Source organism: Panthera onca, chromosome D2 (assembly GCF_046562875.1).
Source record: "Panthera onca isolate mPanOnc1 chromosome D2, mPanOnc1 haplotype 2, whole genome shotgun sequence".
NCBI lineage: Eukaryota > Metazoa > Chordata > Mammalia > Carnivora > Felidae > Panthera > Panthera onca.
Window position 1 is genome coordinate 921873 of NC_138349.1, and position 15694 is coordinate 937566.

Below are 15694 nucleotides of genomic sequence, written 5' to 3' on the forward strand. Positions count from 1 at the left end.
GGGACCCTCCTCTCAGCACTGCCAAAGACAACGTGGGGTCGGGGGTGGGGAAGGAGCCCCCCCGAACAGAGAGGAAAGTAAGAGGGAGCCTGGTCTGTTGGTGACGAGCAGTCCCGGTGTCCCAGGACGGGGAGCCATCGGCATGGGCACTCCCAGCCTGGTGGGGGCCAACCCCTCTTAGGCATGAACCGGCAGATGGGCCCTCCTGGGCACCAGGGCCTGCCCTCAGGCTGCATGGTCTGACTACAAGGGAGGACTCGTAAGGCAGCCACTGCACGTTCCCGGGAAGGAGAACCTGCTGGATGGGATGGGTTTGCCGAGCAAAGGTTTCAGGCCAGGGAGGGGGGTGCTCACCGGAGGGGAGCCCGCAAAGGGCACCTGACAGCCCTCTCCGGAGGTCTGCACACACACGAAGCCACGCTCCCAGGATGCCATGGTGTCCCTAGAGCTCTTGTTGGTGAACTGCTGCTTTGGACCACACTTCTTGCCTCACAGGAGGGAACTCAACCTGTGCACGTCTTCCCGGGAACTGAACTGGCTGGCCGAGCCGGCTGGGGCACTGCAGGCAGCGGAGGCACCTGGGTCTCCCCACTAAGGGCTCGGAGCCCGGGAAGCCCGCTCCCCAGCCCACAGACCCGCCCGGGGCCTCTGGGTGATGCCGAGTTCCGGGCGCTAAAGGACACGACACGCCTCTGGCTCCAGACCCCTCTGCCCAGAAGAAACCCCACTTTCAGAGCTTCAGGGAGAAGTCGGAGCCTCCGTGTGCTAAGGCAGCCCTGCGGTCACAAAAGCGCTCTCCACGGACTCTGGACTCCACGTGCTCTCCGTGCCGGGAGGCCACCAGGGCACTTGCCCAGCTCCGGCCGCCACCGCCTGGGAGCTCTCACGGCTTGTAAGACCCTGACAGGAGCTCACGGCTCCCGCCCAGACACGGCTTCCCTCTTTCAGCTGCCGGCTGTGCGGGCGTCGGCCCAGTGCCAGCAGGGACGGCGTCCTCGGGCCCACCCGCACCTGCCCTGCAGATCGCAACACGTGCGCCGCTGGCGCTGACCGGCCACGCGTGGCTCCCGGGCCCCAGAGGCTCCGCGGGGCCTGCAACGTGCAGGCCGGCAGGGGCCTTGCAGGCTGGGCTTGGTGCCCGTCGCCCCCGGCTTCTCCACCGAGAGGACGGCCCGGTCCGTGCCCGCCACCGAGCCGACGCTGCCCAAGGAAAAGCCACTGAGCCAGCGCGCTCACCTGCAGCCTCACGTTCTAGAAGCACCTGTCCCAGAAACGGAAGGGCTCCCCGGGGAACGCGACCTCGGCCTGCACCTCCTCGGATGGCCCCTGACGCCGCGCATCCTGCCTCAGGAAGCAGGTGACCCCCCTCTGTCCTCCTCCTCCTCCTCCTCCTCCTCCTCCTCCTCACAGGGCACCCAGTGAGGGGAGGACGGGTGGCCTCTGGCCGTGCCTCTGTGGGCCTTCCCCAGCCCAGAAGCCCTGAATTCACACAACGGGGGGGGCCTGCCCGGCACACGCACGGCAGACGCTCCGTTCCTGCAGCGAAACGAGACGAGGAAATTATACCAAAATAAATTGGCAATTTCTTCCTCATTTAGCCATTTCTGAAGCCAGAGTATAGGAAAGCCGTTCCCTTCACGTCCCCCTATCGACGTTCAGGCTTTTCCGGTGGTAAGTGATGTGTTTTCTATGTTCCTCCGGCGAAATGAGACACAATTCCTGTGGTATCGGGTCTCCAATCAATAGACACTGGGAAGCCCTGGAAAACTACACCGGGCACTTCCTCAGTGTCAAGGCACGAGTGGCCGCGCCCTGGGCTGCTGTGAAGTCAACTGTGACCAACCGTGGGGCGCCTGTGACGTCACGGGGAGTTTCCCAAGAGGCAGATCCCGGAAGGCTTCATGTGGGAAGCGTTTCAGGGCACTCGGGACCCAGGCGCACCTGGCGGCAGGGGGTGCTGGCTGTCATTCCGATGGTGTCAGGTCCCTCCCACGTGGCGGGCAAGGGGACCTGAGGGCCCGGGGCCCAGGAAGCCGGCAGTCTGAGGAGCGCCCCACCTACCTCAGAGTCCACGCCTGTAACTGAGAAGGCCCTTGAGTCACCTTTATGTGTCATAAGCCCGGAACATACCCGCCTGTCCACACGGATCCTGGGACGTGTGGAGGGTGTGTGGGCAATGTCCTCGGCAGGGAATAGGGGTGCTGGCAAAGGGCAGAGGTGCATGTGGCAGGGACCGGTCCTCCAGGGCCAGGGGGAACAGAGAGGCCCCGGGAAGGAGGGGAGGGGGGGAAGGGGGCCGCGTACAGCGGGGGAGGGGGAGCGCACGGAGGGCAGGACGCACAGCAAGGTGGCTGCCACCTCTTCCCACGTGGCGGGCACCACAGAGTCTCCGCCCACAAGAAGGGACGACCCAGGGACATGAGGCCCGTGCCGTGAACGTGCTGTGAGGCGTGGGCACCCCAGGGATCCCGTGGACGCTGAGGCCTGGCCAGACACGCTGAGCGGTGGCCGCTGGCTTCTCTCCCAGATGCTGCAGCGTCCCCGGTGACGACGGGTCAGACGCCCCGCACGAGCTCCGGGTCACTCGCACCTCGCCACCTGGTGCCTGGGCGGGGACACAGGAGCAGGGGCAGGGAGGCCGGCGCACAGGGGTCCAGTCCTGCTGGAAGGGACACCCGCGCTCCTGAGTCTCCTCTCCGGCCGGTCCTGGCACAGTGGCCACAGCACCGTCAGCATCTACCTTCTGTCCCACGACCTGGCGTGCTCTGTCCGCGTGGCGGGACCAGGACGAGAGCGCCTTCACACCTGCTGGCGATCAGCACTGGCGCGTCTCGGTTCTTTGTGGGCAAACACAAAAGCTCACTGGGATGTGGAAACCGGAAAGCCTGGCGGAACACTGAAGAGCCTGGCGTTCTGTCGTGGAGAAGGCCTCCCCCAGAGGAAGGACGGCGGGGCGTTCGGTCAGGTCCTCCCGGGACGTGCGGGCCGACTCCAGGGCTGGGCCGGGCAGGGCGGCACCTGATCAGGGTTCGGGCTTCAGGGAGGTGGGCAGCCAGAAATGAGACGCAGCAGGGCCGCCTCCTGGACGCTGCCACAGGGGGAAGGACCTGAGGGCACCTGGGGCACCGGACACAGCCCGCCCACTCCCGGCCCACCCCTCCAGCTCACGCGTGGCTGTGCTGCTGTGCCCACGCCCTGGGCCAGGGTCCTCAGTCTGCCCTCAGGGATGTCCCCGTGAGTTCCCGCAAACGGACAGGGCCTGGCAGCCCTATGAAGAAGCCGCCCTCCGGCCTCCACCTTCCAGGGAAGCAGGAAGCAGGTGACCCGGCGGGCGACCGGGCCACCACACCGGGGGCAGCCAGTGGGGGCTGGGATGACACCAGCCTCCTCATCAGTAAGTGGCCCCCCAGCACGACTCTTAGGTGCAAACCAAACTTCACGTAATCATTGCCGATTTGAGTCTAGAAAAAGCCCTGTGAGCATCTCCTGAACCAAAAGCTTGACACCAAATGCTGCTTTGGCGCCATCTTCTGGTGACCAGGGGCATTGGTGGCTCCTGACACAGTCGGCAGGACCCCCCCCCCCCCCAACCCACCCAGAGCCATCCAGGCGGAGCCCCCACCCAGGCCCAGAGCCCCCTGCCCCCCCCCCCCAGGCTGAGTCCCCCAGGCCCAGAGGCCCCCTCAGGCCGCAGCTCCCCAAGCTCAGACCCACCCCAGGCCCAGAGCCCACCCCCAGGCCCAACCCCCCACTCCAGGCCACAGCCCCCACGCTTCTGTGTGCAGAGCAAACCCCCACGGTCATGTTCATACACCAGGTGCAGCTTCAGGCTCAACCTCTTTCTGGGAACAGGCCACTATTTTCTGATCCCTATTAATACCTGTGACAGCATTTATGTACAAGATAAATTCATTTCAATTTCCTTTTTCAATTAATGGCCTATTATTTGAACCACACTCAGCTAAAAATACTGCTCCAATGCCATTAATCTTGTAAAAATTAAATTTTCCTCCATCTGACAGGCAGAGGCCACCAAGCTGGGGTGGGAGAGTGGCCACACAGCCGGCCAGTGTAGCCCAGCCCTGCCCAGGACCCTGGGGGTGCAGGGTCCCCTCGACCAGGACGTCCGGAGGCCCCAGCAACGATGGTTCCGCCCACGGCACGCTGAGGGGGGCGACGGAAGGGCACAGAGGTGCTCCAGGGGCCCCAGGGCCAAACAGGATTTTATCGCCAACCATCAGCATCACGGTCACGAGGCAGGATCACACACACTCGGACCTCTGTGCCAACTCCGGGATGCGCTCCAACGTCTAGAGCTCCACCGTCCGTTCCCCACCCGCTGAACACGGCTGTCCAGTTATCCGGGGGCCATCAGCACACCTCGCCCAGGACTGCGGCCGCAGGAGGGGAGCCCCCACCTCCCCACTGTGCACCGCCCCCCCACCCAGGGGAAAGCCGGTCCGCAGCACTGTGCAGACGCCCCAGGACCGGCCGCCATGCGCCCACAGCCGCTGCAGGCAGGCCAGGCCTCCCGGCCCCTCCCCCCGCCCCCCCCCCCCCCCCCGACCCCATCCGGTCCTACAGACACAGCCTCAGCGGCGCAGACCTGAGCCACACCCGAGGCAGTGTTCCGGCGGCTCCTTCTGCGGCCCCCGTGCTGGCCAGTCCCGCCCAGCCGGATGCCATTCTCCAGCCCGGTCTGAGGCTCCCACCAAGCAGCACGGCCATGTCTCCGGCTAACGTGACATTTCTGTATCTGTGACCGAGAGAGGAAAGCGCTGCCCATTTCGACTAAAGTGCCACGGATGTTGGGTGCTCCCTGGCTTCAGACACTTTAAGTGTGAAAACCTATCCACCAAAGAACAGACTAGACGTGACACGACCGTGAAGTACTTCAGTGCACCAACTGGACGGCAAGGTCCTCCAGCAGGGAGAGCATGGGCTCCAGCCTCTGCGCTTCCTCGGGGCGAGGGCTGCGGGTGGGTCCCCCTCCCCAAGCGCCCTGCGCCACTCCCTCTGTCACGCGGCTGCTCCATGGTGTGACAATCTCCCACTCCGGGTATTTCCTACTATTTCCAATTGGGTTACGAAATAATTTTTGATGACCGAGCTTAATCCCAACTATCTGCAAGAGTGGTTATTTCTCCAACGAGTTTGCTGAGTTTGGGGGGTGCTCATATACAGGTTTTGCATTTCACTGCCAGCTGCAGACTGACACCTTGAGATAAATCTCAAAGGATGAGGCAAGACCAAAACGGAGGTTTCTTGGCCCCGATGCACCCCCAACATCCTGCCCCCCTCTCTCCACCGGCCGGCACTCCCGTGGGAGAGCAAGGCAGTCATGCGAGCACAGGCATGGCGGTAGCACAAAGCAGGCCTTGGAGGGCTGGAAGGTGGGCGTTACAAGAAAACACAGAAAACGTCCGTAGGCGAGCGTGAGCGAGAGGGACAGAGACCGACAGACGGCTTCCGGCATCAGGCCTCTCTGGAAAGATACTTTCTTTTCACAAGGACCCGGGGCCTGTGCACTGAGGAGCGGCTAACCCCCGTCAGCCCCGCTGACCGCGCGCTGATCTCTGCGGCCCCTTGCTCAGCCGGGCGAGGCTCCCGGACTCGACGACCGTGGCCTCGTTTCCCAAACACGTCCGTTCTGATTCGCTGGGTGAGGTTTCTCGGACTCGATAACTGTTTAAGGAACCAACTTGATTTCACCGGTTTTCTCTACCGTATTTTCTGTCTCACTGCTGCTCTTATTGTGTTATTTCCTTCCTTCTACTTGCACTGGGTTAATTTGTTCTTACTTTTAAAATTTCTTAAAGAAAGCTTTTTTTTTTTTTTTTTTTAATTTTTTAATTTATTTTTGGGACAGAGAGAGACAGAGCATGAACGGGGGAGGGGCAGAGAGAGAGGGAGACACAGAATCGGAAACAGGCTCCAGGCTCCGAGCCGTCAGCCCAGAGCCTGACGCGGGGCTCGAACTCACGGACCGCGAGATCGTGACCTGGCTGAAGTCGGACGCTTAACCGACTGTGCCACCCAGGCGCCCCAAAGAAAGCTTTTAATGGTAAACCGTTCCCTCTAAGCCACTGCACACAAACCCTGAAGGTTCCGATGGGTCTTTTGTATATTTTCTAACTTGCTCTGGGAAATCTCTTTGGCGCCTGGGATATTTACAAGTTTGTTGCTTGTTTCCAAACATTTGGGAATTTGCCAGATAACCGTTTCTGTTTACTTCTATTCTAAGGACTCTGTGGTCAGAGAACACACGTGCATGGTCTCGGCCAGATTTCCACACGCATGTGAGCATCCCCCGTGGACACGATCGGAGATACCTCCCCACCCCCCAGCCAGGGTGAGAGTGGCCAGAGCACGTGGACAGGCAGAGTCTTCAGAGAGGCGGCCCTCGGGATGGCCCGAACCCCGAGGGGCTGCTCTGCACCCTTCCGGGAAAGTTCACGGCAAGTCTGTTCATCCAAGTCTCCTTGACCTTCATTTTGAAAGGCGTTCTTCGGGAAACATGATGGAAGCTAACAGCCACCCTCCCCAGTCCACCCTCCGGCACGGGCCTTGACCACGCCTCACAGCATGGGACGAGCCTCTTCTGCGGCTGCCCTTCCCATCGGCGTCCCGCCAAGGGCAGCAGGGTCACGCTGGCGGGCAGCATCGGTCGGTGAGAGGCGCTGTCGAAGCCCATGCTTGCCGCGGCTCCGTCCTCCCAGCTGCCAGCGGCCGTGCACGTGTGCAAGCTCTGACGCTGGACGCGCAGCCCACGCGGTTATGTCCTCTTCAGGGACTGACGCCCTCGTCTGTACACAGGGCCCCTTGACCCCCGCCGCGCTCCTTGCCGTACAACTGGTTCTACGCACCCACACGTTTCGTCCAATTTTGAAAACTTTCAGCCAACTCTTTAGGTGCCTGCCGTCTCCTGCTCCCTCTCATCCTGGGGCTCCGGTTACGCGCACACCGGACCCCTGGACGCCCTACCCCACAGTGATGTCCCGGCAGTGCCTTCCGCATTTACTGTGAGTGCTTCCCACTGCCAGGGCTGCAAGTTCGGCTGCTGTCCCCTCCCCTCCGCGGTGCCCGGCCCTCCGCTCGCCCCAGACCAATGCAGCTTCCATCAGAGCTGCCGTGACTCCATCTGAACCAGTCCTGATGGGAGAAGCAGGAAGCAGGGTCCCAGCACAGGGAAGCGTGAGGGTCAAGAGAAGAGTGTTCTTCTGTCCAGGGCGGGCTGAGAGCCAGCGGCCCTTGGCCCAGGGCAGGAAGGCAGAGGGAGCACGGGGCTGCGGCGGCCTGCGTGTGGCGTGCCCGCGCCGGGATGTGGCCGACACAGGTGGCGGTGAGGCCACGTGTGAGTGTGGAGGGGGGCAGGGGTGCCCGAGGACAGCAGGCGCGGGGCACGGGGGATCCCGTGGGCACGTGACGGTGACCATCTCAGCCATGGAAGGTACCACCGAACTGGCACAGATACCCTGAATTCAGAGACCGCCAACGGACAGATGCCTTTCTAACCACAGGGCCATCTCCACCGCCGCTCCCTGAGCAGGACACGGCTCCCTGGCCCCACCTGCTCTCGGCACACCAGCACCCACCGCCCCACGCGACCAGCACGCAATGGCTGAGCGCCTGCTGCACACCAGGCTCCTGGCCACACGACAGCGGTGAGGTGAAGGCCACCGGGAACGGAAGCCGGAGGAAACTAAGCTAACAAGGCAGCTCTGAGCCCTCCCCGGAGATGGGGGTGAGATGCCTCAGTCGCTCAAACCAACAACCAGCGACTCAAAACCCATCTGGCGTCTGCTCCTCCGAGAAGCCTCCGGCCTCCCCAGCACCTTGGACCCCCCACAGCCGCTGCACCCCAGCGGGGCCCCCTTTCTGGGCGTCCGCTGACCCCCAGACCAAGGACTGTCGCAGGACAGGCCAGGCCCCCGGGGTGGGCTGCTTGGGCCCACAGAGGGACTGGCCTCCGTCACTCGAGCTCTGGGGAGCAGATCCAGGGATGGGCTTAATCCCTCGCCTCTGTGAAGAGCCCCCCACCTGCGATCGCCATCCCACAGGCCACGGCCCGGGGCCGACTCCATGCAGCAGAAGGGCACGCACCGTGAAATGCTCCTGGGATTTGAAGTTCTCGTCCAGGTAGACGCGAGCCCTGTTGTACTCCTTCATGGCGTCACTTGACAACAGCTCTCTGGAAGGAAAACAGGGAGTTTCTTTGGTACAAAAGCCACCCAAAAAGTTGCTACCAGATCCAGGCTACTGGCTTGAACACCGTGTCGTACGTCACCCCAAAAACGCCGCCGAGCAGTGGTGGGAGGAAGGAAGGGCGGCAGAAACCAAAACCCACTGTGTGCAGGTAGAGTCGGGCCATGCCTCGGCGGCGGCCCCCCCCGACACCTGACAGATGCACAGGACCCAGAGGCCTCTCGGGGACAGAGATGTGGAGGTGGGGGGACAATGGAAGCTTGGCCAGGGCCGCACGCCGCAGCGGCACAACCCCAGACTCTGTGGGGTCTCCTGGCTGTTTGTGTCTTGTGCTAACAGAGAAGCAGGCCGGAGTCCACACGCCCCCGGGACCAAGGCAGGTCCCCCCACCAGGAGGAAAGCTGAGCATCAGCGGCCTGCCCCAGAGGCTTTACAACAGGAAGGAGGAAGGGTCTCCGAACACCCCTCGTCAGAGGGGCTTCCTGGTCACCTTCCTGCCTCGTTTCACAACCAGAAAAGGCTTAGGCGGGCACCCACGTGTCACCTCAGCGCGTGTGGCTGGAAGGGAGCCACTGTGCACCCAGAGCCCCGAGAATGCACCAGAGCCACGCCGGGAAGCGAGGGGGGCCTCCCTGCTCACCTGCCGGCCCCCCGGCCGAGGGCCCCCCCACCCTCCCGCCAGCTCGGCAGCAGCAGGGAAGGGGGCACGTAACCATCTGACCAGCCAGCACGGGGGTCAGATGGAAGAGGGGTTCGGGCCCCAAGAAGCCAAATGGAAGAAGGGAAGAGGCTATGTGCCTCGGAGGGCTCACACCCCTCCCCCCCTGCAGCCTCCACCGTGTTCGCGGCAGGAAGCAAGGTGCAGACACACACCACACGATGTTCGGAACGTCTGGCGTCCCGCCAGAAATTAACTTAGCGTGCAGAGAAGCAAAAAAATACAACCTACAACCTGCAGAGACAGACCTGGATGGACAGAAGTCAGCCGAAAACACCCCTGAAGCAGGGGCTGTCCATGCAATCAAAGATTTCAAGGAAAGCACAAATATGAGGAAAAGCAAACGTGAAAACCACAAATTAAACTTCTCAGGCTGAAAACAGAACTCACCGGGTGGACCTAAGAGCAGGTTAAAACCTAAGAAAATAAATAAGGAAGAGATCCGTGACTACAACACACAGCAACAGAAATGACCCAAACTGAAGCAAAGAGCCTGGAAAATGTTGGAGGAAAAAGAGCTCAAGGGGCAGAGGGGCCCTGGGTGGTGACAGACAGGCCGACCCCAGGAAAGCCGAGTCAGAGACCCAAGAGAAGGGAAGGACAAAAACAGGAAAGTGGTGAGCAAACTTTTCCCAAATATGATTAGAATTATAAACCCACTGAAAAAGCTCAAACACAAGGGAAATCAAACTAAAATACAACATAATCAAGTTGCTGCAGACCATCCGGGGAGACAAAATGCCACAGTCAGGGAAAAAAGACACATTATATACCGAAAATTAAGACGGGGACAATGGCTAAGGCCCGTCCTAAACAACAGGACACAGAAGACAAGGCGATGATGTCCTTTAAGTGCTAACAGAGAAGCGCGGGCAAGCCGCAGTCCCAGCTGCAACAACAACATCTTTCAAAAGCGAAGACAAAGGCTTTCCTCACACAAACAAAAGCGGAGAGAATTCGTCACCAGTGACTCGTGTTAAGATGGATGTCACAGAAGCTCTCAGGCTGAAGGAAGATGGTACCAGACAGAAACCGAGGCTTCGAGAGAGCGGGCAGAGCACAGAAAGCCATAGACAAAGTGGTCAAGATAAAGGGCACCTTCTCTCTCTTCTGATCTTTATAAAAGGTACCAGTTTAAAGCAAAAAATGGCAACATGGGTCACATATGGCAAGCAAGGGTAGGGGTAGAAAGAACGGGACAGCCTCCCCAGGACGCAGGGGTGATGGCAGAAGGGGCACACCTCGGGGGCGGGGCATGGGGCGCGGGATAAGGGGCGGGGTGGACGCCCGGGGAGGCAGGGCCAGGGGCGGGACATAGGGGAGAGGCGGGGACATGGGGCGGGGAATGAGGGACGGGGGCAGGGGCACAGGGCTGGGCGCGGCTGGACAGGGGGGGCCTCCTTCCGCAAGCCTGCTGTGCACCAACAGGGCACCCCCGCTCTGGAAATGCCGCTCTCCCCCGCCAAGCTCCTTACGGTAAGGGCGGGCTTTGGTCACCAAGGTGTGCCGCAGGTGTCTTTCCCAGGAGTAGCTAACCATTTACTTCCTTTACAGGGGTCTTTTGGTAAACAGTTAAGTTGTTTAACATTCGCATTTCACAATCCTTTCTTTTGTAGGTGACACTTTTTGCGTCTCTTGAAGTTAACTCCCTGCCCCAGAGCTACAGACAACACCCTGCAGTATTTTAGCCTCAGCATTATTAGAGTTTGGCCCTCTCCCTTTACTCAGTAACACAACTGAAACACTATCCTCCTGCGGGGAGCGGGGGGGGGGGACCCAGTGCCATTTTCTCACGCACACATGGCCTTGTGGCTCACAGCCAGTCCCCAGCTGCATTCAGTCCTTCTGCAGATCTTGCCCGCCCTGCACCCCTCCCCCTGCCCTCACTGCTCCCCAAGGAGCCTGCAGCCGGGGGCGGGGGGGGGGGGGGGGGGGGGGGCACGCCCACTCGGGCCTCTTCAGAATTATTTTGGCTACTTTTAGCTATTTAGCGGCATCCCCTTGCCCTTATGTTAACTTTAGTATTAGTTTAAGTGGTAAAAAATTTAAAACATTTTTTTAATTAAAATTGCCGTAAAATTGGATTATTTGGGGAAAATTTGATCATTCTTTTTAAAAAACACCCTTTAGCAAATCGGCCCACAGTTTAACAACTGACACGTGGATGGCTTGTGTCCACCGTATCAGGGACCTCAAGCAGGGCTGCGGCTGCTGACGGCGGCTGAAATCACCCTCAGAGCCCGGGCACCAGGCGCCAGGGCTCTGAGTGCAGACCCAGCACAGCGGCCCTCGATGACCCGCCTTGGAAGTCAGGGAGTGTCACCTCACACCCAGCTGGCGGGAGCAGTCACGATGCCCCGAGTCCACAGCAGGGGGACACGGAGGGCAGGCACAGTGGTGCCCAGCGCAGAGCGGGTGTCCTGGGCAGTGGGGCTGCGGGGCAGAGCAGAAGGAAGAAAGGCGCCCCGGGGGCTCCCGCTGCGACAGCCAGAGGCGGGCCTTGCTTCTCAGGACGCCAGGCTGAGCACACACTCCGCCCTCCGCTCGCTCGCTCCGCCCCCGCCCCCGCCCCGCCCCCATGCGTGCACTTCCCAGGTCTGTGCAGAGGCCTGTGGCTACTTCCTCCGGAACGATGGAGATGTCACCACCCACACGCGACTGGGGCTCCGTCCCCGTCTCACTGTGACAAACACAGATGTGAGCTGCTGGATGGAAACCAGCTGTCTGTCCGTCCATCCACAGCTGGCAGGCTGGCAGCCGTCACACCACAGGTGTGGCCTCCAGGACATGCCGATGGGACGCTCCACCTGGAGCCCAGGGCTGAAGTCTCCAAGCCCAAAGCACCACTGTCGCCCTGCAACTGCACACCCCCAGGAGCCACACTGTCACCCTGTGGTCCCATCGCCAGGGGCCACACTGTCACCCTGTGGTCCCTCCCAGGAGTCACGCTGTCACCTTGTGGTTCTCTCCAGGGGCACGCTGTCACCCTGTGGTCCCATTGCCAGGGGCCACACTGTCACCCTGTGGTCCCACCCAGGGGCCACACTGTCACCCTGTGTCCCGCCCCCAGGGGCCACACTGTCACCCTGTGTCCCGCCCCCAGGAACCACACTGTCACCCTGTGGTCCCACCCCTGGGGCCACACTGTCACCCTGTGGTCCCTCCCAGGAGTCACACTCACCTTGTGGTTCTCTCCAGGCGCACACTGTCACCCTGTGTCCCGCCCCCAGGAACCACACTGTCACCCTGTGGTTCTCTCCAGGGGCCACACTGTCACCCTGTGGTCCCTCCCAGCAGTCACACTGTCACCTTGTGATTCTCTCCAGGGGCACACTATCACCCTGTGTTCCCCCCCCCAGGAACCACACTGTCACCCTGTGGTCCCACCCCCAGGGCCACAATGTCACCCTGTGGTCCCACCCCCCAGGAACCACACTGTTACCCTGTGGTCCCCCCCCCCCCCCGGGAGGCACACTGTCACCCTGTGGTCCCACACCCAGGGGCCACACTGTCACCCTGTAGTCCCCCCCCGGGAGCCACACTGTCACCCTGTGGTCCCACCCCCAGGGGCCACACTGTCACTCTGTAGTCCCCCCCCCCCCCCCCCGGTAGGCACACTGTCACCCTGTGGTCCCACCCCCAGGAACCACACTGTTACCCTGTGGTCCCCCCCGGGAGGCACACTGTCACCCTGTGGTCCCACACCCAGGGGCCACACTGTTACCCTGTAGTCCCCCCCCCCCCGGGAGGCACACTGTCACCCTGTAGTCCCCCCCCCGGGAGCCACACTGTCACCCTGTGGTCCCGCCCCCAGGGCCACACTGTCACCCTGTGCTCCCCACCAGGAGGCATACGGTCACACACTTGGGACAGGACTTCTCTCTTTGGAACACCAGCCCACCCAAGGAGCCTCACAAAGGTGGGGTCATGACCTGGGTTTCCAGAGACAGCCCCCTAGTGGCACCTCGCCCCAGGAAGGGGCAGCAGGGCGTGGCACACACCGCCAGGACTTACTTGACGAACTTGTCCACGTGTGACATGGAGGTCTCGTAGTTCTTCCCTCCAAACTCCTGGCAGTGCAGGGCCATGAAGTGCGGCTTGTGCGTGTGCACGACCTGTGAAGGGAAGCGCAGGACAGGCCGTTAGTGGCTCCGTGGGTCCGTGCGGCCACCCTACGAGGAAGGTGGCTGCCGGGACCAAAGGCCCCACGTGCACGACCACGGCTTTGAACAGTCTCTAGGAGCCAAACCACCTTTGTGCAGCACTCATTTCAGCTTCCCACGTCTTCCCGATCCTCAGACACGATTCGGAATTTCTTAGAACCTTCCCCAATCACTGAGAGGAATTCCCCCAGCTGTAAAAAGTCAAACGTGTCAACTGCGGAGCATCCAAGTCCCACAAAAACAAACGAACCAGTTAGCGTCTCACTGCAGACACCTGGCTGCGTCCTCCACAGAGGATATGAGCCCAGCCAGCCCCACACGCTGTCGTGGGCACACGTGCCAGCACGGGGACACGCACACACCCCAGACCCGCCCGGGAGTGAGCAAAGCTGACTGCGCTCAGCGGGGGCCCAGGCTGCCTTGCACACAACGTGCACACGACTGCCTGACGACCCGACACGGCAGGTGCCCAGCACCCGTGTCACCGCAGGGACAGCTGCGGCACACGGTGGTCAGCAGCAGAGGTGGTGTGGCCACGGTGCCGCTGCCCCACTACAGCCGGGGGGGTCCCGGCACTGTCCCCAGGGCTGCCGCAAGCCGCGAACCCTCCCCACGCTTTTGTTCTTCGATGCTACGGGTAAGTAAGTACCCCCAGTGACACGGAATGATGGCCGCAGAGATGCTCTCAGCAGTGTGGTCGCTGTCCAGAGGCTGTCCAGCCATCCCACGCCCCCACCCAGCACAGGGGTCCTGAAAACCACCTCAGTCACAGCTTGGACCCTGATCTCGCCCCCTGCAGTAAACCGCACCAGGCATCTGGGCATGACCCACAGGTGGCTGAGCCTGTGTTGACCAGCACACGCTCGTGGAAAGGACAGGACACTCACTGGCCCCGCTCCCCTAGGGCACAGGGGACAGCACATCACTGCTGAGCTGATGAGGCATCCAGGCCACGACAGCTGGGGGCTGCGGCAGGGGCTCGTGGGACCAGAGGGTCGAGGGCAACAGGGCAGAGTGCAGGGGGCGTGTCCCCACGTCCTCAGCTGCCCGTCACGCTAACTGCACTTGGCCGTGGTGGCCACGATGCTCTTTCTGGTCCTGCGCTCCTCCCCTCTCCCAGGCACTTGCCAGAAACCCGCATGATGACCTTCCCCATCCCCAAATACACCATCCCAGGGCAGGCCCCCCATTCAGTGCTCTGTCACCTGGAACCCAGCCTCAGGCACCGTTTCCTGCCCATGCCTGGCGGCCAGCGAGCCATCAGCGGCCTCAGAGGGACGGGCCGCTGTGTGCAGCCCCGATGGAAAGTGGCCACTTCTAGGAAGTGCCATAGGGCTGGCCACGGACAGACAAGCTGGCCACGGAGAGCCAGGCCCGCAGGCCGTGCCCCATGAGACAAGTGACCTGACCACGGCCAGGAAGCGCCCCACGGCCACAGCGGCCCCTCACCGGGTGGCCGGCGTGCACGTGGCCCGCATGGAGATGTGAACACACGATCGGGAACTCGGGATGCGTTCTTAAAAAGGGACACAATTCTGACCAGGAAAAGCACGGACGGCGTGCGCGAAAAGCGTCAGTACCTGATGCCAGCTGTTTGAGCGAGCTGCTCCTTGCGTGCGTGTTGTTCTTGGAGAACCGGGCTACCACAAGCCCACTAGGGCGGCCCATCTGCCATTAAACACAGTCATGGAACACTCCCTCCCCTGACCCCACCCCTCAGTGCTCGGGGCTGGCGGGGACACGGGACGGGCCCTCGGGTGCTGCACACGAGGCCGGTGGCACAGGGAGCCCCGTCCGGAAGGACGCCTCTCACGTGCACCGAACTCAGGAACGCCCAAGCGACCGGGAAGCCAACCCGCCCCACGGCCCGCTTGCAGCTGCCCCACAGGGCACCTTTCGCGGCTTCTCCAGAGGACAGTGTGCCTCACCGAGGAAGAATGACCACGATACCAACCCTGGGAATAGAGCCTGGCGGGCACCGGCGTAGGCTCCCCTAGGCACTCGGCGGGAAGGGGCAGCCCCGACCTCTTGGCCCCGGGGCCGCCCTGCACGGCGCACTTCCCCTTAGCGGCAGGCTCAAGCATCCTTCCCAAAGGGCCAGCCTGTCCGCACCAGCTGTGCCTGAAGCAACAGAGTTCTCCGTTCTCAGAGTTCTGACTGCGTCTGCCACTGTCCCTCGACACACAGCTCTATGTTTGCCGTGGCGTGCCCGCATGGCGGAAGGCTGGGTCGGGTCCCAGAACGCAGACGGGGGCCTCAGGGCTGGCCTGGACAAAAGGGTCCGACGGGGACCCCGGCAACCCAGCAGAGTGCTCAGCCTGGAGACAGCAGCCCCCACCTGGTCCCTATCACCCCGAACCCAAAAGGGGAGATGGCTGGAGGCGCCAGGGGCTCTGGACACGTCCCTCGGTGGGCACTTGCTCTGAAAGACACCCTTGGGACGGACTCAAGCAGCAGGCACTTCGGGGGGTGTCGAGTGAGAGCACAGAGGGCGTTCCTCTGGGCCCCGGCCCCTGCCAGTCTGCACCTTTGCCCGCAGCAGCCCCTGCCCTGCCAGCTCGAGCCTCTGTTGCAAGGACATGCCATGGGGTCGTGCCCTCTGAAGATC

The 15694-nt window shown here is 62.0% G+C and overlaps 1 protein-coding gene across 3 annotated transcripts in view; it reads right to left on the reverse strand.

Annotated features, from left to right (window-relative positions):
- The window catches only part of INPP5A (inositol polyphosphate-5-phosphatase A), a 171451-nt gene that overhangs the window by 96605 nt on the left and 59152 nt on the right, over positions 1–15694 (reverse strand). For all 3 annotated transcript variants that reach the window (XM_078435033.2, XM_078435034.2, XM_078435032.2), the window contains exons 3-4: positions 12938–13038; positions 8104–8191 (exon numbers count right to left, since the gene is read on the reverse strand). In XM_078435033.2, coding sequence (XP_078291159.1) covers positions 8104–8191; positions 12938–13038 — 189 coding nt within the window. The remainder of the gene's footprint in view (positions 1–8103; positions 8192–12937; positions 13039–15694) is intronic.